The following is a 25,214-nucleotide window of genomic DNA, read 5'->3' on the forward strand; positions in this document are numbered from 1 at the left end:
GCAGCAAGTCATCCAGTGCCTTCCATGGTACACAACAGTTCAAGTGCATGGAAGGGAGAGCCAGATGCTTGGTTAAAAAAACTTTTTAAAAGTCTTTAGAAAAATCTGTCTTGTGTGGGTGGAGAGCCTCATGGATGCTAGGCCTATTGCTCAGGCGTGTAAGGTTTCTGAGGGTTGTGTGTGTTGTGCCTGGAAGATGTTGATCGATTACACCCAGAATGCAGAAGGTTCTTAGTGACCAAGTAAATCAGTGTTTCCCAATCGGGGGTCCCATGGTGCCCCCCAGGATATTCCAAGGGGCCCCCAGGTGAAAAACCACATAAATGGGGGGGCACAGAATGCGGCTAGGGGGCTACAGAGAAAAGTGAGAAGTGAAGGGGGGAATCATCTTTTTTTTATGTAATTAAATTTTTATTGGTTTTTCCACAATTTCCACAATTTACAAAAAACAACCCCCATCCCCATTCACAAAAACATTTCAAAACCTTATCTTTGAGGTTCTTTAAACCTCATGACTTCCTTCCATTCCCTCTTCTGGTTCCTCCTTCTGCATTTCCATACACATACTTCATCAATTCTTCTTCTACTGTTATCCAACTTTTTGCTGATTGCAAGTGTGCTATTTATTTACATTATTTTACACATATACAATAAGTGTTTCCCATTCTTTTCCTTAACTTTGGCATATTTAAATTTCACTAGAAGGAGGCTATCAGTTAAATCAGATTTAAAATCCTCCTCACCCTCCTCAGTCTCCTTTTAAGTCTCAGAGGCTGTAATTTCTGCCTCATTTCAGCCACCAAGGCATTCCCAAATATTTCCTGCCTACCACCCATGCCCCATGGCAGCCATTTTGTGAGTGGTGCCCAGAGCGCTCTCCACTGGTCTAAAATGTTAGGTGACCTCTGGGTCCACAGTGCGCCAATCATTCTTCCTCCTGATCTCCGTCTTTGTTGTTCAACTTACAACTTTCAGGTAGCTCCTTTAAATTTGATGCAGTGTGCCACTTTTTTGGATCATCAATTTAAAGGGGTGTAAATGATTTATTTTTCCGCCAGTTTGATGACCACTAGTTTCAGTTCTTGATGATGCTTCAGGGTTTCAGGTGACAGGTTTTGCAAAACAAGCACTGGTTGACCATTGACAGTTCATGTATGCTTCACAGGTGCCACATTATATCCCCTTTCTACACGTAACATGCAAAATTGATCACTACGTCTGGAGCAAGTGTTTTATCTTGTGACTCGGGAACAACCCTGTGCACATGCTATGTCAAAAATTCCCACTACCATTTCAAGGCTTTAATCTAATACTGTCCCAGTCTGTAGCATAAATAGCAATTGTAGCAATATATTTTCTATTTTAGTGTTTCAAGTAACTATTTGCTACTTAAAAGGAATTTGGAGAGTTTGGATTTGATATCCCGCTTGATCACTACCCGAAGGAGTCTCAAAGCAGCTAACATTCTCCTTTCCCTTCCTCCCCCACAACAAACACTCTGTGAGGTGAGTGGGGCTGAGAGACTTCAGAGAAGTGTGAACAGCCCAATGTCACCCAGCAGCTGCATGTGGAGGAGCGGAGACGCGAACCTGGTTCCCCAGATTACGAATCCACCGCTCTTAACCACTGCACCACACTGGCCCTTGAAAGTAGGGATAGGCAATATATGATCCAAAACTGGTTTGAAGTCCATATTGTGATATCCTTTTCATAATTTTTGACCTGGCAATATATTGTGAATCATGGTATGTGAGTGGATGCACTCGCATGCAAATCACCATGTGGCAAAAACCGTAAAACCAGCCAATGCCTCTACATAGCTCCATCCTTATTTCAGATATTGTGATATACTTGTGATATAGCTTAGTGATATACTGTAATGTTGAAAACCAGATAGAGGCCACCCCTACTCAAAAGGTTTCAGAAATTTTTGTCCCATTTGGCTGTTGACTTCTTGGTAAGCTGTTAGAATTCCTTAGTAAATTCTTGTACAGTGGTACCTCGGGTTACAGACGCTTCAGGTTACAGACGCCGCTAACCCAGAAATATTGCTTCAGGTTAAGAACTTTGCTTCAGGATGAGAACAGAAATTGTGCTCTGGTGGCGCGGCAGCAGCAGGAGGCCCCATTAGCTAAAGTGGTGCTTCAGGTTAAGAACAGTTTCAGGTTAAGAACAGACCTCCGGAACGAATTAAGTTCTTAACCTGAGGTACCACTGTATACTTAAAGGTCTTGTTCCTCTGTTGGCCTGGGCATTTTGGGAAGAGAAGCAGGCACCATTTTTGAGTGCTGTATTCAGCTCTGTGTCTAGGTTATCCTAAGACAGGGGCCAGTGACCTTTTTCAGCTGTGAGCCAGTCCACTGTGCCTCAGACCTTGTGGGGGGCCGGACAATATTTTTTTTGGGGGGGGGGGGAATGAACCAATTCCTATGCCCGACAAATAACGCAGAGATGCATTTTAAATAAAAGCACGCATTCTACTCATGTAAAAACACGCTGATTCCTGGACCGTCCGTGGGCCAGATTTAGAAGGCAATTGGGCCGCATCCAGCCCCTGGGCCTTAGGTTCTCTTCCCTGTCCAAAGACTTTGTTTCAACATAGGCTGTTAAGAGTTCTCTCTTTGGGTGGGAGGGTCATGCCTGCATCCTTTGTCTCGCCTTCAAGAAAATTGCTGCAGTCTGACCTTTTAATCCAACACAGGGATATGTCCCATCACAGACAAGCCCAGGAGCTCTCAACCTATGTAACCTTGCTTCTCATAGCGAGTGGGAATTTTGTACATTGATTATAACAACAGGCAAACCAACAAAGCTGTCCTTTTATCTTTTTATTTGGTGTTAAGTAACTCCACAAAAAACAAATTCAGTTACTCTGGTGTATGTGAAATCAGAACAATACAACCACTTGAAGCAAAAAAGTAGAAACAAATTCAGCCCAGGAATGAAAAAACTGATCCTTCAGTGCTATGGATATCCAATGCGCCTCAGACCACAGTGCATCTCAGCATCTCCACTTTTAAATTATTCTTGCAAAAAAACAAAACACAAACTCACACGTCAACCTCCTCCCTGGAAAGCTTCAGAATTTTCTCCATTCAATTATGGAACAAATAAATATTATTTGTTATTGCCCACACATGAAACATGTACATTTTCAAAGGTGTTAAAATATTAAATCATAATGTAACCAACAACCCTTTCACTGAGATCTACCTAAATAAGCTGAGTTTTAAAAAGTGTGGGTTCTTCTCGCCCACTGCAATATTTCCATTTGGTCATTTCTTATTGTAATAATGACTTACTAGTTTAGTTAATCATTATGATTTATCAGTCTCGCTCTTTTTGCTTTCATGTTGACAGACAATATTCTCAGTGCATGTGCTATACAACTTTTTTTAAGGAAGCTCCAGAAGAAAGTAAGTATATAAAAACTTATCCCGAATCTCAAATAAGAAAAAAACCCAAACACTCTAAAGATTTGTTGTATGAATGCTAAAATAATGTAGCTTAAAAGCAGTTATTAATAACATTTCCCTGGAAAGTACAAACCAAGCCAATGGAGTAAGTTTCAACAGAAAGGATACATGCAATCTTACAAGGTGTTGATACCCTAGATCTTAAGTCATGTACTATCAATTAAGAAAAGGCAACAAAACTCAAATTTAGTTCAGCTCACTAGCACAGAATAAAAATTTCAAAGCCAGTTCAGCTTAATATTTGAAACAACTATAATTGTTAGGAGTTTCTTGCCTATCAAAATTAATGGCTTAGCATTTTCAAGTCAATAGTAAACTTTCTGCACTTTCTGATGTCTTAAACATGCTGCTATTGTATAGATCTTTTTTAAAAACTATGAAATGGTACAAACCAATATTGCTCCTCCTGGCTCTTATGATTTGCATAATACGTTAGTAGCACAAGGAGTTGATAGTCTTGCACAGTTACAACTTGACAGATGCATTGACTATGTTAAAATAAACTTTAAGAGCAGGTCACATAAAGCAACAATCACTACTGCAATCACACATGTAAGTCGTCATCACGTTCCCCACTCCCACCCACAACACACAACTTACTCCTAACATTCTCTCAGGACACAAAGATCGCTACAAGATTTACTAAATTAGAACCACAATAGTAGCCAACTGCAGGAGCCACAGGATTTGTTTTGAGTGACACACTAATCCTTCGCCTATAAATTACCAAACACTGAATTCCAAGATTATTTTAGTTATTCAAGCAAAATCTTTGCAGCTTGTGAAAAAGCTCATCATCCATTAAATTTATCCATTGGGTTTAACAGTGCAACCCAAACTACACTTACACCTAAGTACCATTGAAGTAAGTGTGCTTGGGAATCAGGACATAGTGTCATTTTGTTTTTAATCATCTACTTTACAGTACTGAGCCCTGAAAGAGATGAACAGAGAAGAAATGAGGGGGAAGGAAGAAGAGGAAAAAAAATAGTGTTTCTTTCCCAGGCCTGAAAAAATCCTTGGCTTCTTCAGTTAGCAAGAACAAACAATAGTTTCAACTGTGTTAGTTTATATGCGAGTTAAGAGGAGAGATCCTAGAATAGAAAACACAGTTTCTGAAAGTCTCTAAAGCACAGCCCTAGTTTTCCTACTCCAAAGTTAGAAGATCTTAAAGACTGGACAAGCCACACATGTTGTCCTCTCACATTCAGAAAGGCACTGATAGATTACAGTGGTAAGTATTTATCTCCCAAATCTTAAAAGCCAAAAGATAAAATATCTGAATAGCTGTGGACACTGCAATGCTAGTTAGATAGTAATACTGATAAGGCTACAGTTAAAAATAAAAATAACTGCAGCTAAGATGCAAAAGAGCAGTGAAACTACCATGACAAATCACATGCACATCCATTCTTGATTTGACAACACAATCTAATCTAGGTCCAAATGGCTAAGGAACTAACAGTTTGGAGGGAGAGGGAAAAAAAGCCTTCAATGGGACAATGTTCCCAACTATTGAAAATAAAATATCAAGAAGAGAAAGATAAATACACTTCTGAATCCATTAACCCAAAGGGAAAATCAATTCATTGCTGAGTCACAGACCTTCAGGAAGAGTTTTCCATCTCATGCTATTCTTAAACCATACTTTTTTTACTCTGCAGTTTTTATAGCTGAGTTCGAGAGAAAAGCTCTTCACAAGGATCTGCCCATCCATTTCCACCTTCTGATGCTGTGCCTTCAGAGCTGGGGCTGTCACTGGAGTATAGCTTTTTCCTAATGCCATTTGATTTTGTTTCAGAACTTCTGGGATCTGTACACCTTGCTTCATGTACAGAAGAAACCTATAGATTTAAGAAATTAAAATGTAGAATACAGCTTTGCAAAAGAGAATATAAAATTTCCCTTAGTAAATAAACATTCAAACATTGTAGAGTGGAACCTTGGTTCTAGAACGCCTTGGGACTCAAACATTTTGGCTCCTGAAAGCCAAAAACCCAGAAGTGTGTGTTCCACTTTTCGAACCTTTTTAGAAGCCAAACATCTGATGCAGTTGTCGGCTATTGTTTCTGGGGTGCCTGCGCCAATCAGAAGCTGTGCCTTGGTTTTCGAATGTTTTGGAAGTCAAACGGACTTCTGGAATGGATTACGTTTGAGAACCAAGGTACCACTGTATGGTAATCCTATATACAGAAAAGCTAAATCTCAGTGTTACTGCACTATGATTACACATTTTGACTGAGATCCAAAGAGAGTTACATGCACACAATAGGGACTTTCATTCTCCCCACTTCTCACTGCACCCTCTGGGGCCCATCACATCTATAAGAGGATTCAACATGATGTGAAAAGCTGTCTGAAAAGGAAAGTCAGCAACTGCTCCTCTGCAACCTCCAGTGCCTGCCCTCTTCAGGCATTCTACTCATATGAACACTTCTGCAAGCCTTATTTCTCCCTGCCCCTCTCCACAAACTGAGAGGCAAACCTCTGAAATGCAGAATCTCCTCTACTCACTGGGGTTCCACATGTGACTCAGAACTGATTTCCAGTTGCGCTGGCTATTGCAAAATATTTGCTAAGCTTACCATATTAAAATCTAGAAGATGTTCTTCACACTGCGATATTTCTTCCACATCTGCAAATTCTCCAATACTGTTCTCTCTCTTGACATCTGTACAGCATTCTTCCAAAGTTGTATTTCAGATAAGGGGGAGAGAGAAAAACAGAATTCCATTACAAAAGGTTTTTTGTTTTTGTTAAAGTTACCTTTCAGTGGCATAGTGTCTTTATTATGTTTTAAACAAAAGTATCCAGTTTGGTCAATTAAGATGTCAAAAGACAAGCAGAACTGCAACAGAGGCTAGTGAAGGAAACAGAGGGATCTCTCATCAGTTCAATTGGTCAAGTGACTAAACAGAACCATGGTTTTAAAATGTTTTATTTCTTACATCTTATTTTAATACAGTGGACCTTATAGTTACATACCACTCTGGATACATAACTTTTGGGTTACGAACGTGGTGAACTCGGAAGTGTGTACTTCCAGGTTTCGCCATGTGCAGAAGTGCTCTGCACGCTTGACATGTGCACAGAAGTGCTCAATTGCACCACGCGCATGTGCAGAAGCAGCACCTCTGCCTACAGACTTTTCGGGTTGCGGATGGACCCCCAGAACTAATTTAATTCGTATCCAGAGGGTCCACTGTATCTTACAGTGTAGTATCAGTTCTTCTGGCTTCTTGTGCAGGCCAGTTTTATGATCCTGCTATGCCAGTGCTCATGATGTCCACCAATTAATGACACACAGAAGGCACAAACATTCAACCCAGGTGGGCTGTTGTGGATAATCCCTTCCACTGTATGTCCTCCAAAGACATCTGAGGTGACCAATAAGGGGCAAGGCTTCCCTAACTGCTTAGCCACCATAAGAAAAGCAATTCAGTCACAGATTTTGTTGAACAATACAGTGGTGCCCCGCAAGACGAACGCCTCGCAAGACGGAAAACCCGCTAGACGAAAGGGTTTTCCGTTTTGGAGGCGCTTCGCAAAACGAATTTCCTTATGGGCTTCCTTCGCAAGACGAAAGCCCATAGGGAAATCTCCGGGACAGCGGGGAAGCGCAGCACGTCTTCCCCACTGTCCTCAGACCTCCTCCGAAGGCTGGCGGTGGGGCGGAGAGCCCTCCTCCCGCCGCCAGCCTTGGGATGGCTGCTCCGAAGGCTGGCGGTGGGGCGCAGAGACCTCCTCCCGCCGCCAGCCTTCGGATGGCTGTCCTGAAGACTTGCGGTGGGAGGAGGGTTTTCCTTCCCACCGCCAACTTTCAGAATGCTGTTCTGAATGTTGGCGCGGGGAGGAAAAACCCTCCTCCCACCGCAAGCCCCGGGAACAGAGGAGAAGCGCTGCGCGCCTTCCCCTCTGTTCCCGTACCTGTCCTGAAGGCTTGCGGTGGGGAGAAAAGCCCTTCTCCGCACCGCCAGCCTGGCAAGCGGTCTCCATAGGAACGCATTAATTGATTTTCAATGCATTCCTATGGGAAACCGTGCTTCGCCAGACGAAAAACTCGCAAGAAGAAAAAACTTGCGGAATGAATTAATTTCGTCTTGCGAGGCACCACTGTATCAGTTGTGGAGTGAGGCCTGACAGTACCACAGAGCGGGGGTTGCCATATTTTTGTTTCCACAGGAGTCCTCTGCCTTCGAAAACATTGTTAACAGCCAGAGGGGTTCACTGGTGCAGACTTCCCCGAGTGCAGCTGCACCTGTTTGCCACACTGCCTGTCATTCAGCTTTCAAAGGCACAAAAACCTGTAGGAACAAAATGGTAGCAACTCTAGAGAAAAAAGCTGCTTTCTCACTGGCGGTTGCTGAAGCTGTAGACATCCCTTGTGGTCTGCATGTCATGATCTGTGAAGAGCATTCTTGCTTCTGTGTATGCAGAATGGTTGCTGGATTGCCTGAGGAGACAAGAGAAACATAGGCAAGGTGTTACAAGACGTTAGCCGTGACCCAGGGTAATGAGTAAATGAAAAACGGTGCCAACACTTAATAGTCTTTTTATTCTAGATGCCACTGCCTATGTCCTTTTTCTTCAAACAAGAATGCTCTCACCTCTTAACTCTGCTGGAGTCAGTATTTGGAAAGACCCATTGGATATAACATTGTTCTGGGCAAAGTACTTACTCATCAAATGAAGAGTGTCTCTCTCCTGCGACTGTTCTGCTTCAATGTAACCTGGTTCTGATCCTGCAAGGGAGAACACATTACAAGTTTTGCTAGCATTAAGAAAAGGTGGAGGGGATTGCTTGGCTTTTATTGAAGTTGGTTGCACTTCCCTTTGTGGGGCAGGTGGGTGTGGACCAGGTGTGCAGCCTGGGAGTCATTCTGGACTCACAGCTGTCCATGGAAGAACAGGTTAATTCTGTGTCCAGTGCAGCTGTCTACCAGCTCCATCCGACATGCCGGCTGAGACACTACTCACCCGTGGACTGTCTCGCCAGAGTGATGCATTCTCTGGTTATCTCTCGCTTGGACTACTGCAATGAGTTCAATGTGGGGCTATCTTTGAAGGTGACTCAGAAACTACAACTAATCCAGAATGTGGCAGCTAGACTGGTGATTGAGAGTAGCCACTGGGACCATATAACACCAGTCCTAAAGGTCCTACACTGGCTTCTAGTACGTTTCCAAGCACTATTCATAGTGTTGTTGCTGACCTTTAAAGCCCTAAATGGCCTCGGCCCAGTATACCTGGAGGAGCATCTCTGCCCCCATCATTCAGCCAGGACACTGAGGTCTTCCTCTGAGGGTCTTCTGCCGATTCCTTCACTGCAAGAAGAGAAGTTACAGGGAACCAGGCAGAGGGCCTTCTCAGCAGTGGCACCATCCCTGTGGAATGCCCTCCCATCAGTTGTCAAGGAGATAAAGAAGCACACAACTTTTAGAAGATACCTGAAGGCAGCCCTGTATCGGGAAGTTTTAAATGTTTGACATTTTATTATGTTTCTATATGAGCTGGAAGCCACCCAGAGTGGCTGGGGAAACCCAGCCAGATGGGTGGAGTATAAATAATAATTATAACTATTTGCTTTTTCCAGCGCATGATGAGAGCTCACTGGGATTTGGACAGTCTTATAACCTATTAGGTAAGGGAAGATTCTCCAGTCAGTTTAGACTCTTCCTATATTCTAGGGCAGTGGTTTTCTTTTTAATATTCTATTGAGGGGAAAAATATATATGAACAAGACGTACAGATACCACAAATACACATAGAAACACATATGCTACCTATACAAACTAAAACAAGACCCCTTACCCATCCCCGTGACCTCCCTCCACCACGGATCGACTTCCTTCTAAAAATCTTCATCTTTATCTCTTACAACCCTTTCTGATTTTATTTTCACCTTTACTTCATATACTTACATACTTAATCTATACTTGCTAACCATATATTTATATTCACACATCCACTTTACACATTTAATCTATGTATATTAACATATTCTTTTCAGAGCAGCATTTTTCCATGTATTCTTCAAAGCATTTCCATTCTGATTTTAAATTTTGATTTGTTTGAGATCTTATAATTGCTGTAAATTTTGCCAAGTCTATGTATTCACTTAGTTTATAAATCCATTCTTCTTTAGAGGATACTGTCTTGTCTTTCCATTTGCTGGCTAGAACTATTCTGGCAGCTACTGTGGCATATAAAAAAATTATTTTCTTATTCTGTGGGATATCACTCCCTATTATGCCCAATAGATATGCCTCGGGGGTTTTCCACATTTCCAACATAAAATAGATTTTAATTTGTAAATTTTTGCAAGCTTGGCTGGTGTCCTGTACCATTTAAAGAACATTTTTTATAAAGTTTTCTTTGCTACAGTAGCAGGCTGTGAAATTAATATCCACTTGCCATAGCCTCTCCCACTGTTCTAAATATATAGTCCTGCCAATGTCTTGGGCACATTTTATCTGAGCCTCCTTTACTTGTTCATCCTTCATGTCTCACTCCAATAGGAAATCATACATTTTGGATAAAAGTTTTGTGTGGTTTTTTTTAATACTATCAATTGGAATTTTGAATCTTTTTTGCCAAAATCTCTTTTAATATCTGATTGGAAAACACTATTCAGCTGATGGCATTGGAGCCAGTCAGATAAATGTTGCCTTATCTCCCGGTATGGTTTTAACTTTAATTTGCCTTGGTCTTCTGTTATTAACTGCCTATATGAGGCCCAATGTCTCAATTTTTTAACAGCATGTGCTTCCAACGGGGATATCCACCATGGAGTTTGTGGCTCCAATAAGAGGTAGATATCGGGTCCAGACTTTAAATAGAGCATTTCTGAGAATGTGACTAGTATATCTGCTATGCACTTTAGCTTTATTATAACCGAGAAAGGCATGCCATCCAAATCTGTTACAATGGCTCTCAAGGTCTAAAATGTCTGTCCTTTCCAGTGTTATCCAATCTTTTATCCAGATTAGACATTCTGTCTAGGGCAGTGGTTTTCAACCACTGTGCTATAGCACCCTGGGGTACCTTGAATGATGGCAACACTGGCCTCTGCCCCTCCCTCCTCTGGTGTCCTCTCATATCACTGCCTCCCAAAGGCTTCTACAGCTGTTTGTTGCAGCAGCTCTGCCTACAAAATCCCCAGGTGAATGGTGCCTCTGGGGCTGGCCAGGGGGTGCTTCCCAGGCCCCTGTGGGACAGTGTGAGGAGGCTCCTCTCCTTTGGGCAGGGGGGTCAACTGCAGCTGCCCAGATTACTCCCAAGGAGACGGGAGAAGAGGAGGCTGAGGGAACACTCCACAAGGGAGGGTGTTTGAAAACGGGTGAGGGGCTGCCAGCTCTGCAGGCAAGGGGTGACATAACTGGGCTTCTGAGTCTCACAGGGGTGCCGCAGAAATAATGTAGTTGGTCAAGGCAGTGGCGTAGCGTGGGGGGTGCAGGGGGGGGCCGGCTGCACCAGGCGCAACTTCTGGGGTTAGGGCAAATCCACGGGTTAGGGGGCGCAAATCCACGGGTTAGGGGGCGCAAATTACTTGCCTTGCCCCGGGTGCTGACAACCCACGCTACGCCACTAGGTCAAGGGAGCCGTGGACCTAAAAAGGTTTGAAAAACTCTGTTCTAGGGTAGGAGAGGAAAACCTTCTGGCCATGGGTGCACGTACTCTGCACATTTTGGGATGCTTATAAGGAACAGATGGAGGATGCTCAGGAGTCTTAGTTTAAGGAATGGACCACCACATCCCTGGTTACCCACCACCCACCCAGATTACCTATGTAGGGTGGCTTCTCCTTCAGCTTCCAGTTGCTGCAGTGGATTTGGGATTCCTGGTGCATGTGTGTGTCTGGAGTTCGGAAGCAGAGTACCTGTAAAGGGTCTGAGAGCACAAGAGTTATCCATCTACCCTTCCTATCTTCCTTGGTGGTTTGTTGTTTGCACAAAGCACCTTTTTATCAAGTCCATACTTGTATAGTCATGTGTTTCTGGACAGAGAGAGTCCTAGCATGATATAGGAGTGATGTTCCCTTGCCAAAGCTTATATACTCCTGGTGATGTGTTGCAATTGGCTGCCAAACTGGAATCTTATTCTGAGATTTGGGAAAGACAGAGGCGGCAGCCATCTGAAGTGCTCCACTAAGAAAGTGTTTGAATTCTTGTTAACACCTTTTTCATAGGTGTAACACCAGGGGCAAGATCAAGTCCTATGTCAGCAAAGGATTCCAACTCTGCTCCATTTCTCTTCAGTCATTCCCCCCATCCCTCGGCCTGCTTGTTCGACAGATGTCTTAACAATGGTTTTATGGTCCCCAGTTGTAACCCCTCTGCACCCCAATTAGGGTGAAAACTTGGCTTCAAGAGAAGGTTTTCCCCCAAGCCTAATTGGTGTGTGCGCACGGGGGACATCTTCCTCAAGATTGCAGCTGGGGAGGGAAAATTAATCACTCTTCAGGAGGATCACTCCTACCTCCCAAATCAGGTTTGGAAAGAGTTAAAATGCTTTCTCTAATCTTAATTGTGAGGGCACTTATGTGGTTGTGATGTGTGAGTGGTTGTGGTGTACACTAGGCCTGGCCGTTGTATCAATACATGGGCTAGGACCGGTATGAGGGCCAGAGAGCAATGGCTGCTTCACCTGCAATAAGCACTGGGTAAAACACTGCCATGGAGCTCTGGCCCTCATATCCCAGAGGGACTGCATAGGAAGGAGCCTTCTTTATATTGCTCTGCTGAAGGGTGTGCGGCTGCCACGCCTCAGTGGCGCAGTTGAATGAAGCCCCCGCTGAGGGACACTCAAGCTGGAGGCAGGGGGCTTGATCAGCTGAGAAGCGGGCTTTCTTGCGTGAGCCAGAGTGGGAGCTTCTTTAAACTGCTCCACTGATGGGCATAATTTTCTCTTTTGGCCTGTAAAGCTTACAATGGCACAGAAAGAACAAAAAAGACCCAAGTGAGGAAATGAATCAAACAGAGGCTAGATATTTCTATCATTTTCTTGGATTAGCAGGAAGCTAGTTTAAATGGTAACATTCCTTTGTAAGATTGTTCATTTTTAATTAAAAGCTAAAAGTTGCATTTCAGCTGACTGAAGCACAATTGTTAGTTAAAGCTCAGTATGTCTTGCATGTAGAACCTATGTAGAAGGAAGTAAAGCACGATTACATTCCATAGCACTTACTCCCAGGCAGTGGCGTAGCGTGGGTTGTCAGCACCCGGGGCAAGGCAAGTAATTTGCGCCCCCTAACCCGTGGATTTGCGCCCCCTAACCCTATCCCTAACCCTAACCCCCAGATGTTGCGCCCGGTGCGGCCGGCCCCCCCTGCACCCCCCACGCTACGCCACTGCTCCCAGGTAGGTATGCTGCATAAAATGGTAGTCATGACACAAAATAATTTGGTCTCTAAGGTGCCATACAACTCCGTGAAATACTGGGGCATTTGTACATATTAAATATTGAAAAGCCAAAATCCAAAATTCCCCATATTTTGATGCTTATACTACAAATAACATTCACTTTACTATTTTTTAAACATTCGAATATACGGTCTTTGATGTATGAAGGAGAACAAACTGTAAAAAGCAGTGCAGCTATTCAGAAGTCAAGAGGTTTTTTTTAAAGCATGTGTTCATCAACCTACAAAAAACCTTAGCTATACAACTTCAGTTTTTAATCAGACAATACAGTGCTAATAAAAAAGTGTTGATAAAATGTTTATAATACTGTTGTGTTCTCCTGGGGGGACTGGACTTCACAGCCAGCCATAATTTGCAGACCCTGTCTGAAACATCCCTTAGCATGCAGACATCCCTCATGTTTTTCATTAGTCTCATTGTAGCTTCATTTCTGTCGGCACTCGCCACTTCGGTTGTGAGATAGTAGCTAAGATTAAATATAGATGACCATTCTTAATATGCCAGAAACTACTTTGTAAGCTCACAACACTATTGCAGTGATAAGAATGCATGGGAAGTATGTGTCTGGCAATTCCCCTCCAAAAGTATGTTTGGCATACGGTACTTAATGGTTACAAGTTGGTACATGCTCAACTGCATTCACCTTCTATTTCTGCTCAGATATAAAGTGTTCAATTCATTTTAAGTAAGTTAAAAGATGCTGCTACCTTCAAACTGTGATGCAGGAAAGAGTGGTGTATAAAGAGCTTTCTCCCACCAGCACTGCTTCGCTTGATTGTAGCTTATTTTCTGAAGATCATTATTCAATACAGGAAACTGTTTTGAGAATAACTGTATTTTAGTTTAAGAGATAAAACACTGCACTAAACTGCACTTCTGCTTACTGATTAATCTGTAGCCAAAATACGTTTAAATGTTGTTTAAAAGTTACAGTTGCAAAGTTTCTGTTTTTTGATAGAGTGACTATATAGCAGCAGTTACACTCATGCAGCATTGACTGAGAGGTCAGCCCCACTGAAGCTTATTCGCAGATTCAAAGCCGTCTGTTTCCCAAAAAACAGTAGGTATTTGTGCTCAGCCTTGAGATCAACACCTATGTTTGAATTGGATCCCAGTTCACATTTAATCCCTGTTTGGGGATGACAGGTAGAAAGTCATGTGTGCTGCATTCATTCCGCTGCTCTGTAGTTCTCTGGATTGGGGCCCTCAAAAATCCTCATAAGAGCAGCCATTTTTAAAAACCTCAAACAGCTAATAATTCATGCTTTAAATTTTAATTTTAAAATATACCATACTGCATATACTCGAGGATAAGCCGACCCGAATATACCGTAAGCCGAGGCACCTAATTTTACCACAAAAAACTGGGCAATCTTATTGACTTGAGTATAAGCAGGTTCACCACACCACAAACCTCCTGGTGGGCCAGAGTGCATGCGCACACGTGCACATGCGCACACGGCAGAGGGGGCTTCTCTCTCCCCCCAGCCCCTGCCTACCTAGGGTGCTGCTGAGAGGCAGAGGCTGGTGGCAGCAGCGGTGGAGGAAGAACAAGCAGCCCCTAAGGGCTCCTTTTTGCTTCTCATTCCTCCGCCGCCACTAGAGTATAAGCCGAGGGGGGCTTTTTCAGCATAAAAAATGTGCTGAACATCAGCTTATACTCGAGTATATACGGTACTTTAAAGTCACAAATTCAAGCCAGCCTTTCAGTTGCTAGATTATATAGCATGACTGGAAGATAAATTCTGAAATCCTCTATCTTTTACCCTTCATAAAAAAGTTAATCATAACAGTTGCATCAGGACCATACATTTTAGGCAGGTTGTCAAATTCTTCCAACAAGCAGCATAATACAAGAATAGAACAATCATTTTAGAACACCTTGGAATATTTACACAGGTTCTTAATATAGTGCAACAGCTATACCCTGCCCAACAGGGTTAGACAGCAGGTTGCAAGAAAATGGTATTGTATTTGCTCACTGAGAGAGGTTTGTTCTCTTAGCAGTCTGGATGCCAACCCTGTCTCTCTCATGTTCCTCTACTGCTTTCTTGAGTATCTTTGAGTTTACATGTGTGAACAATGTTGATCACAACCTATTTAACACATTAATGTAATTCATAGCCAACATGCCTTTTGTGATGGCATTAAGGTTCCATTTTTCTTAAATATGTTAGATCTTTGAATTATACAAAAAAATGTACAGAATACATCTCTCAAGAACATACCTCTTTCAGCTGTGCTGAAGTAACAAGATTATCTTCATATGAATTATCTCCACAACTGCAAGACTTGTCTTCCTCTTCTTGTGGTTCTACAACCTTGCAACTAGTGTTAGGGTTTTCCACAGCCATCACGTCTTGCAGGTCTTTTATACCACATTCTAAGCAAGAACTCTCATTTTCCAACAGCAATATTCCAGATGATTCTTCCTGGGAATCCAGAGATGTCTGTGCACTCTTTTCCATTCCACACTTCTTTAATCTAGGAAGGAACTTTCCAGACTCAAGTTCCAATTTGCCATAATAATGCCCTTCTTTTTCTGCATCTTCTTCCAGTGGTTTAAGATCTGCTTGTGGATCATCAAACACTTCAGTCTGTGAAGGGGCAGGGATAATCCCCTCATCTTTCTCTGATTCAAAGTCAGATTCACTTCCACCACATGGAGAAAGTTCAGATGCAGAAATGGGGCGAAAGTGAGTTCTAGGAGAAATTCGTATAGCTCTGTATTGTGTTCTCCCAGCACCACATATTCTAGGATGAAAAACCTCCCTATCAGAATCAGAGCAAAGAATAGATTTGGGTTTAAAGCAAGGGCTGAAGGATGCAATTCCTTCTGGTTCAAATGTACATTCTACATGAAGAACTTGTGAAAATGGATTATTCAAATCAAAGGAAGAGAATGAATATTCAAGACCAGACTCTTCACCTTGAAAATTACCACAAGCTTCTAACAAGTCTTCATGGAAGATAAATGAAAAACCCCTATTTAATCCACGATCACCACACTTCAACTGCTCACTCTGTTCAAATGATACTAAAGGTCGCCATAACTGTCTGTGACCAGGGGCAAAGCTGTTTCCTGGTGTCATGAAAACATCTGTACCAGCTATTGTAACTACATCAGAAGTTGCACACTGTAGTAAGTTTCCTTTTGGATGGTTAGGCGGCACCACTGCCCACTCTCCATCACTGTTAAAGGTTTTGAGCTCCCCATACACACCACCAAGAATAAATGAACTTTCTTTATCTTGGTTAATATCCCATGGTTTGGAGGGTGTAGTATAATCCCCACAATCCACTTCTGATAAATTGTTTGAAGCAAAAGCTCTTTTCTCCAAATTCTCTTTCTGTCCTTCCCACAGATGATATTCTGATCTTTGCACTGCTTTGTTAGGGTCCTGAAGAATTTCTACCTTTGTGTCATTTAAACAACAGCAATAATGATTTACATCAGTTGAAAACAGCTCCTCTTCTACACCATCTATTTCTATAATTGCTGCAGAATTTCTGTCTGTCATATTTGTCCAGATGTCTTTAATAACCCCTGAGCCATAGTCATCTTCATGTGGACTGCTGTCACTACACACTTGTGTAGATTCATATTCTTTATCTTCGGCTTTTTGTTCTAATTGTATACCACATATAGATTCTAGTTTTGATTTTTTTGTAAAAACTAAGGTAGGCATTTCTCCTAAAGGTCTAGTCTGTTCCGGGCAGGTTTCCTCCTGCAAAAAATCTACAATTTCTTCATCTATGTAACTTGAAGATACTCTGGGAACTACATAATTTATCTCATCCGAGTTAAATTGAGGGGATTCTTCAAATGGAATATTTAAAGTCTCATTGTCTGAACGTGTTTCTTCAGAGTATGACCATGGACTACAAGTTCTTGTTGATAAATTAGAACAGTGTTCGTTTTCATCAAAGGCACTATTTTTGGTCCATATTAACAATCTAGACTGTGTTTTCCCAAACATACCAACATTGCTACTAGAATCTGTATTTTCATTTCCCAAACTGAATTTTTCTAAAGGAAATGGTAAGACAGAATTACTGCATTGCACTTCAAACACTGAAAAAGAATTTAAACCAGACCCTTCATTAGTATCTGAAAGCAGCTCTTGATTGCCTGCAAGCATGTGAGAATTAAGCATTGTGCTGTCTAAAGTAGGAGAAAGTCTAATAGGAGAATCTCCTCCAAAGCTTTCCCCATCTGCATCACCAGAGCTAGAGGACGAACAGCACTCCCAAAATTGAGCTAAATTACTAAGATCTTGTAAGAACCACCCTTCAGCACCAGAGGTGGCTGAATCTGCCCATATTGCACTTTCCCCTTGCAACTCCATTCCATCAAACACTATGCAACATTCTGCCTCAAAATTAGTCCCCTCTTTACTTTTCTGCCGAATCATATTCAAAATCCGACTCTCTCCTTCCATCTTGCCTGAGGCACCAGAATCCAACATGGATTGGTCAATATCCACTTCATAGAAGTGCGTTAGTTCTGACAGATGAACGCCATCTGAGTGTGTATCGTCCTCTGGTTGAGAACACTTTGAGGTCCTAGTGAGGCCAATGTCCTCATTTAGAACTGCAGGCATTTCCACAAAATGGCCATCAATGAAAGTACCTGCTGCGAGGTATGTTTTATTAATATTATTGTTGCTAATGCAGAGACCTTGCACCGATTCAGCTAATTCTTCTACAGCCTCCGAAGCTGCATCACATGCATCTTGCCTATTGCGGTACGTTGTCTCCAGCTTGCTTTTTCTACTCAGGGGAACAAAGTATTCAGTAATTGGCTCAGTATACCATAAGGGCTCTTCCTTATATTCCTTCTCATTTCTGCTATCAAAATATAGCTCTTTTCTCTCGTAGTTCCCAGTTTCTTTCCTTCTAATTTCTTTTAATGGCCGTTTACCTCTTTTACAGAGTTGTTTGATAGATCCATTACTGCTGCTGCCAGCATGAATTTTTCTTTCAGACTTCTCACCAAATTTTGCCAAATGCCTGCTTTGTCCATTGCGACCTTTTTTACTCCGAACCTCCCTTGTTTTATGCCTGACTTTAACACATTTTGTGGTTGCCTTTAGTTCACCTTGATTACCACTAGAATTTGAACCTTCTTCACTGGAGCCAGAAGACCAGGATCGCGGGCGTATCTTTCCCTCAGATTTATGTCGGACTTGCTTTTTATATAAAACAGATTTATCTTCAACACTGCTACTTCCAAACTTATTCTCTTTTTCATCTTTATCCTTTTTCTGTGTGGTTCTCTCATGGACAGTGGCATGTACTTTGTTACCATTTCTCTCTTTGGAAATTTCACTTTCACTAATACAATCCTTTGGAGATGATGTATCTGTGCTAGTTGCTGGGGCAGTAGAAGAAGATGAGGAGCTGGAGTAAGAACAAATTTTGGATTTATTCCACACTGTCATAATTTCTTGCAGGCAAACAGGTTTCTTGGAAAGAGGTGGGAATGCTTCATAATACCTGAATGGAGAAACGAAAAAATATATAAATCAGGAATAAGTTTTATATGCAGGACTTACTGTAGATATGGATTTGACACTCAATCCTTCTCTCATAGCTTGCTAGATGAAAGGGGGATGACGACAGACAAGGGTTCCATTTATATGAAGGGCCAATTGGAATGTCTCAGACACTCCCATACCTGTATTGCTTGGGGTGTGTGGGCATCATGGGAATGATTACTCATTATGCCCAGACATCCTGGCTCACTGTACATGCACATGAGTGTCCAAAGTCTCTCTGCAGAAATAGGTGGGTCCTTTCTGCCACCTCTGAAAAGCAGTGCAAAGTGGGAGGCAGAAGTAAAGGTTCCATCCAGTGCTTTTTTCTGGGGGGATGCAGGGGTACGCATACCACTAAACATTTTGTGAATATATCTGAAGAAGTGTGCATGCACACGAAAGCTCATACCAAGAACTAACTTAGTTGGTCTTTAAGGTGCTACTGGAAGGAATTTTTTTATTTTGTTTTGACTATGGCAGACCAACACGGCTACCTATCTGTAACATTTTGTGAATCTTAAGCTTGGCCTCATTGAGGGGCAGTATTTCAATATGAGTAGGAAAATGAGAGTACCCCTAAACACTTTTTTTGGGCGGCGGGGGGGGGGGAGCACTGGTTCCATCTGTTTCAGGAGGGGCACAGAAACACAGATCTCTAGAGTCCCTGGTGCCCAATGTTGTCATCAAGCACGAAGGGGCAAAGAAGCCAGATGTCCAGGAGACCATCTTGTAAATTCATGTTATTTTCCTCAACAGGTGTCACTGAAGACAACATTTCTGACACAACAAAACTAACTTCTCCAGCAAGGTGAAAGGTAAAGGACCCCTGCATGGTTAAGTCCAGTCAAATATGACTATGGGGTGTGGCACTCATCTCCGCTTTCAGGCCAAGGGAGCCAGCGTTTGTCCAGACAGCTTTTCCAGGTCACGTGGCCAGCATGACTAAACTGCTCCTGGCGCATGGAACACTGTGACAAGTGCCAGAGTGCACAGAAACACAGTTTACCTTCCCATTGTAGCAGTACCTATTTATCTACTTGCGCTGAACTGCTAGGTTGCCAGGAGCTGAGACAAAGCAACAGGAGCTCATCCCGTCATGTGGATTCGAACTGCTGACCTTATGACTGGCAACCCCATGAAGCTCGGTGGTTTAGACCACAGCCACCTGTGATTCATCAAATCAAGAGCTTTTCCCTGCCTATTTTTCTCATCCGTAGCACCTTGTTTTGTAGGACTGATAAACTGGGGAAGCCTTGCTGAGGATGAAAACCAGTATTATCCTTTGTCAAAGGAAAATATAACTTTCTCATGTATATATTTTTAAAAAATCTTATTTTATGATTACAATGCAGAAGTAAACATTTTAATAGAAAACAAAAGACTGAAACCCTTATATTAAGACCTGTATATGTTTAACTGTCTATTTAAAATAGCATTTGGCTTTTACATCAACATACACAGGAAAACACAATACTTCATTTTAAAAGAGGGATACCTACATTTCCACCTGATCCTTTGCTGCAGGAGAGAAATCAACTTCAGGAGGCAAAGAGCCCTCAAGTTTTTTGTGAATCTTCTCCTCTGCTAAAAAATAAAATAAAAACAGCCTTCTGAAAATGTGATATCATACTTTCCCTACCAGGCTACTTCTTATAATGAGAAACACACATCATATTAAGTAATTGTATTTACAGTAGTATTATTGCATAGTTTAATGGTTTAAGCACTATATTTTAAACCTTTCATCAAGTGAATTTTGTCCTCTAAAATTGATCAAATATTATTTGAACACAATCAGGGTAGTCTAATATACATTTGGGATTTAACTAATTTTAATAATTTTCAAAAACACGCTCATAAGTTACTGAAACCATTAAAATATATAGAATTTGTCAATACAGCCTTTATATCATGCAGGGGTGTAATTCAAATCATTTGCTCAAATAACCCACATTTCTTTTACAATATAGTATTCTGTTTGGAGACAAGCGGGGATCATTTATGAAAGTAATGGATTAATTAATTTCAAGGAGGCCAGGAAAATTCATTTACCTAAGCTTTCCAGAAACACCAGCTACAGATACAGATAAAAATGTGTTGATGTTCAGCTGTTTGGTAGATGAGAGTAAAACGTTTGGGGTTTGAGACCGGAACTAAGATGAGAACTCAGTGAGTTAAGAGTATGAGATCACCCAGATATTTATGGTGAACGACATTAATTGGACACAATGTGTTATTTTTTGAAGCCAAGGGATGGATCCAAGTGGGGTGATGGCTTGCTTTTGTCTGCTCCCTCGTATCAATCCCACAATTGTAAATTTGTATGTATTACTGCAGGTAAAAGTCTAGCTTAAAATGCAATCTAAAACAAGGTCAAGTGTAGGCTTTAACCTCCGAATCATCACTCAAGTGACTTAATAGATCCTTTGCTATGAAAAGAGAGAATGATGATGACCACCAACTTAAATCTCATTGATTTCAAAGGGACTAAAGTGACAATAATTTATTCTGGCTTGCCTTCCCAGGCTAAATACTTAAGTGTGTTACTGTTATAAGTATTGCATTTTCTTAGTTTCAATATAAACTTTTTCAAGTGCATTTTCAGACTTTTATCAACCCATTAACAACTCTAGAAAGCTGGTCATTGATTGGGGTAGCCAAGATAGACAGGGATGTTCCAAATTGTAATCCAGCAACACCAAGCTGGTCTCCCATGGACTGCATTCTCTTGTTATGGCTTCACAGTGTTCCTTATACATAGTGGGACGGATCTCAATTTACTAAGAAATGTCGCACATCATGACCCAATATTACATCTACAGTCCTTGAAGAACTTGGGTGCAATCATCATAAAGAGCCAATAAAGTGGATTGTACTAATTCAGGCTGCAATGGAGGCTCACGTGACTGAATGCTCCATCACAATAAAAGTATTCCTGTGCTCAGCAAACCAGATAAAAGGCTTGACTTCAATGTCTAAGACTGGGGTAAAGGGTGAAGCACTCGAAACATGCGAGTTCTCACCAGCAGCCTGAAATGGCAGACACCTTACGATCTGAGAGACCTGGGTTTTGTTCTAGCCTAACTGAAACCATAGAACTGTGTAAGGTATTGACCTAATGCATCTAAGAATGGTCTAGCCCCACTGCCTTGTGATATTTTATATGAAAGTGTGGTTTATAAATACTTAAAAAAATAAAAAAATAACTCTGAAGATCTGTAGTCCAAATGTTTTTCTCACCTTGTTCACTCTGGAGATCTTTCAACCTGCAGCAGAGCTCCTCCACTAAAGTCTCAATCCCAGAGCTCTGTGTAATAATAAAAAAGCTTACAATGACCACTTGGCATTTACTTAATACATTTCAAGTACTGAAAGTGCTTCATATATATTGTCTCCCTAAGAGTCGCAGCATGTATCCCCCACTCCAAGGTAATGCTGGCAAAGAGAATAGTGGCTTGTATCTAAGCCAACTAGTTAATTTTTGGTTGCAGTGTGAGCAAGTAAACAATTTCCCCATCTTTGCTCAAATTTGGAGCCACTGGAGCTGCTTTTAAGGAACTAATTGGAATGTTCAGCCAGTGAAATGTGTAGTTTGGCCTAGGTGTCAAACTAAAATGAAATGGAGCGGAGGGCCATGTTACCTATCCAAAAGTTCCCCAAAGAACTCTAATTTTAAAACCAAAAAACATCAGTTCAATAGCTACACCAGATCTTATCCCTATTATTATTATTATTATTATTATTATTATTATTATTATTATTACCCCGCCCAACTGGCTGGGTTTCCCCAGCCACTCTGGGCAGCTTCCAACAAAGATTAAAAATGCATTAAACTGTCACACATTAAAAACTTCCCTGAACAGGGCTGCCTTCAGGTGTCTTCTAAATGTCAGGTAGTTGTTTATCTCTTTGACATCTGATGGGAGGGTGTTCCACAGGGCGGGCGCCACTACCTAGAAGGCCCTCTGCCTGGTTCCCTGTAGCTTTGCTTCTCACAGGGAGGGAACCGCCAGAAGACCCTCGGCGCTGGACCTCAGTGTCCGGGCAGAATGATGGGGGTGGAGATGCTCCTTCAGGTATACTGGACTGAGGCCGTTTAGGGCTTTAAAGGTCAGCACCAACACTTTGAATTGTGCTCGGAAACGTACTGGGAGCCAATGTCAAAAGGCAATCCCAACAAATCTCTAATTTTTGAAGTATTAGTGTTATTCAGAAGTATAGATATGGAAGTACAGTGAGGGATAGTGGCCAACCAGCTGCATTTCACTTGATCCTTACACCTTGTCACCTATTGCTTATTTTCATTAATTGTTAGTCTACCAGCTGAAATGTATTTTCAATCATTTATTCAACCCAATGTTCCAGCACATGTCTACCCTTTGGCACAACACTCTATGTCCCATGCTCTACTACTATGGTGAGAAACCACTGGCCCATGCGCCTAAACAGGCACACATATCCCAGATGGCCTGCAAGACGGCCACTTTGGCCAAACAACATCCAGCTGTCACTCACCTGACATCAGGTGAAGGACAAGAAAAGCCACAGCTGCATAAGAACAATAGGAGCCTTAGAGAACGCTCCCGATGGTTCCTTTGCACCATGACTTAAAATGATTAAATTTGGCTCAGAATGTAAACTGCACAACTTTTGAGCAGATCATGGAGCTACCAAGAGCTCTGATCATCACCTCTGTCTTACTGAAACTCAGACTGTAACTATGCCCATCATATACAACCTATTTAGCCTCCCCTCCCCTTGGCCTGCTGCAGTCAAATGGCAGCTTGATTTCAAGTTTCCAGCACCCTGGGGAATGAATTTGCTTTGAGTGTCTGCAAAATCACTCTTCTTCACCTTTCTCAGCACACCTCCTGAAGGGTAATGCTGCAGGGGTTGCATGGCCTGAAAGGTAAGTTAGCAAGGCTTGACTGGTAGGAAGCTGTAGCTCCTGATTACTCAGAGCTCTCAGAAGAAGCTTGTGAGGAAAAAATGGCTCCAGGGCCTAAAAGCAAAAGGCAGGAAACCTTGTAGCAGCTTAGATAATAAAAAAGAGGGAGGGGAGTGTATTCATAAAATAAGAAAGACTTTAGCAACAGACTGAGCAGCTGCTTTGCAGTCACTTGAAAGCAAGATTGATATGTTATCTAATCAAATAGCTGATGTAGTACAAACAGCAAAGGAGACCCTCAATACCAGCTTAAGTACCCAAACATAACTGCAAGCACTTAAGGTAAAATGGCAAATGAATATTTAGATTTAAAATTTGCTTCTCAACTGGATAGAGAAAAAAAATGAAAAAAAATAAACTACATGGGATTCTGGAAAAAGAGGAGGGGGAGAGATGACTGATTGGATTTTAAGTTGGTTAGACAGTTTGAATATATAATCCCCCCATCACTCTCCATGACACTGAAAGGGGACACAGAGTGGGTGCACCAACTGAAATACTGTTGTCTGCTTTGAACACTACCAAACTAAAACTCTGATTTTAAATGCCCTATGCAACTATCCAGAACTTAAATACAACGCATTCAGTGTAGAGGCATTTCCAGATTTATGCCAGGAAACTGGCTCAACAGAGATAATTCAGATGTCACACCATTGCGCTGAAGGCTGCAGGGATTTCCTACTGATGGGGGTTCCTATTTAAGTTGTTGGTGCAAGTCAATGGCAAACACATTGCTGCCTCTGATAAACTGCCTCTACAAAATATTATCCATGAACGTAAAATTGCAATCCCCAAAGTAGCTGCAAGGAGTGGAACTAACCTCCCCACCTCTTCCTCATGGTTCACGCACAGAGAGAAAAAGAAAATGCAAAGCTCTGCAGCAGACTTTCTTCGTTCACACCATGGCTCTTAGGCCTTTGTAAAGCACAAACGATTAAACCAAGCACATAGCCATCAGGCTTATTATGACTAACTCCCAGAGGAGGAGAGGGTGTGGAGCAAAAGATCTTTCTCTGCCTCAGCCCCCCTTCTGTTCCTTGGTGTGCTAGCATAATGCTCTCCACAGCTTCCCCTATTCCAGCCACAGATAGCTGGATGCACCTTGAACAGTTTGCTATGTTAAAAGTTGAAGTTCTCTGTTCTTACTGTTCTCTCCTGTTGAGAGTTTATTGTACAGTGCAATCAACCCTCAAGCATGCTGCTGTGTTCTTACTTCTTCCTTTGACATATTGGATAAGCACCATTTGTTCTCAGCTATGGTTATAGTGCCACCCACTGTAAAGGTTATTTCATTAAATGCTAAAGGTTTAGGCTCTGCCTTGAGGTGCTCCAGAGTAGAAACGCTCCTGAAAAAGGAACATCCAGATATAATTTTGATACAAGAGACACACCAAAAGAAAAACAGCACAACAACTACATAGCTACAACTACACTGCTATTAAAGGGCAAATGCTTAGGTGACCAAACCTGTGCCCTCAGCAAGGGGTGTGGCCATAATGATTTCAAAAATAAATAAATGCCCATTCACTATTCAGGACTCCATAGCAGACCCAAAAGACAGATACCTCACTAGGGTCTGAGAAAGTTTAGCTCCCTAAAGCCTGGTGAAGCCTTCACTAAACTTTTGCATGCCAATAATTTATGCAACCTCTGGCAGATCTGCCACCCCACTGACAGGGAATTTACATTTCACTCGTACATGTATGGCCCATTTGGACTATATCTTCATATCCAAAGATCTTTGGTATAAAGTGACAAAAACAGATATAGGAATCATCCCAGTCTCAGATGATGCCCCAAATTCTATCTCTTTAGCAGTGGACTCTCT

General features: G+C 41.9%; 1 protein-coding gene across 7 annotated transcripts in view; it reads right to left on the minus strand.

Annotated features, from left to right (window-relative positions):
- Positions 1-2,815: 2,815 nt before the first annotated feature.
- Positions 2,816-25,214, minus strand: part of KIAA0232 — a 48,479-nt gene continuing 26,080 nt past the window's right edge. For 6 of the 7 annotated variants that reach the window (XM_079983459.1, XM_079983456.1, XM_079983455.1 and 3 more), the window contains 9 exons: positions 21,679-21,745; positions 19,938-20,022; positions 15,127-18,397; positions 13,606-13,714; positions 11,262-11,366; positions 8,156-8,218; positions 7,831-7,929; positions 6,062-6,159; positions 2,816-5,320 (listed from right to left, as the gene is read on the minus strand). In XM_079983459.1, coding sequence (XP_079839585.1) covers positions 5,144-5,320; positions 6,062-6,159; positions 7,831-7,929; positions 8,156-8,218; positions 11,262-11,366; positions 13,606-13,714; positions 15,127-18,397; positions 19,938-20,022; positions 21,679-21,745 — 4,074 coding nt within the window. In that variant the 3' untranslated portion in view covers positions 2,816-5,143. The remainder of the gene's footprint in view (positions 5,321-6,061; positions 6,160-7,830; positions 7,930-8,155; positions 8,219-11,261; positions 11,367-13,605; positions 13,715-15,126; positions 18,398-19,937; positions 20,023-21,678; positions 21,746-25,214) is intronic. The other variant, XM_079983458.1, reaches the window with a different exon arrangement.

This window comes from Podarcis cretensis (assembly GCF_951804945.1).
Source record: "Podarcis cretensis genome assembly, chromosome: 7".
NCBI classification, from domain to species: domain Eukaryota; kingdom Metazoa; phylum Chordata; class Lepidosauria; order Squamata; family Lacertidae; genus Podarcis; species Podarcis cretensis.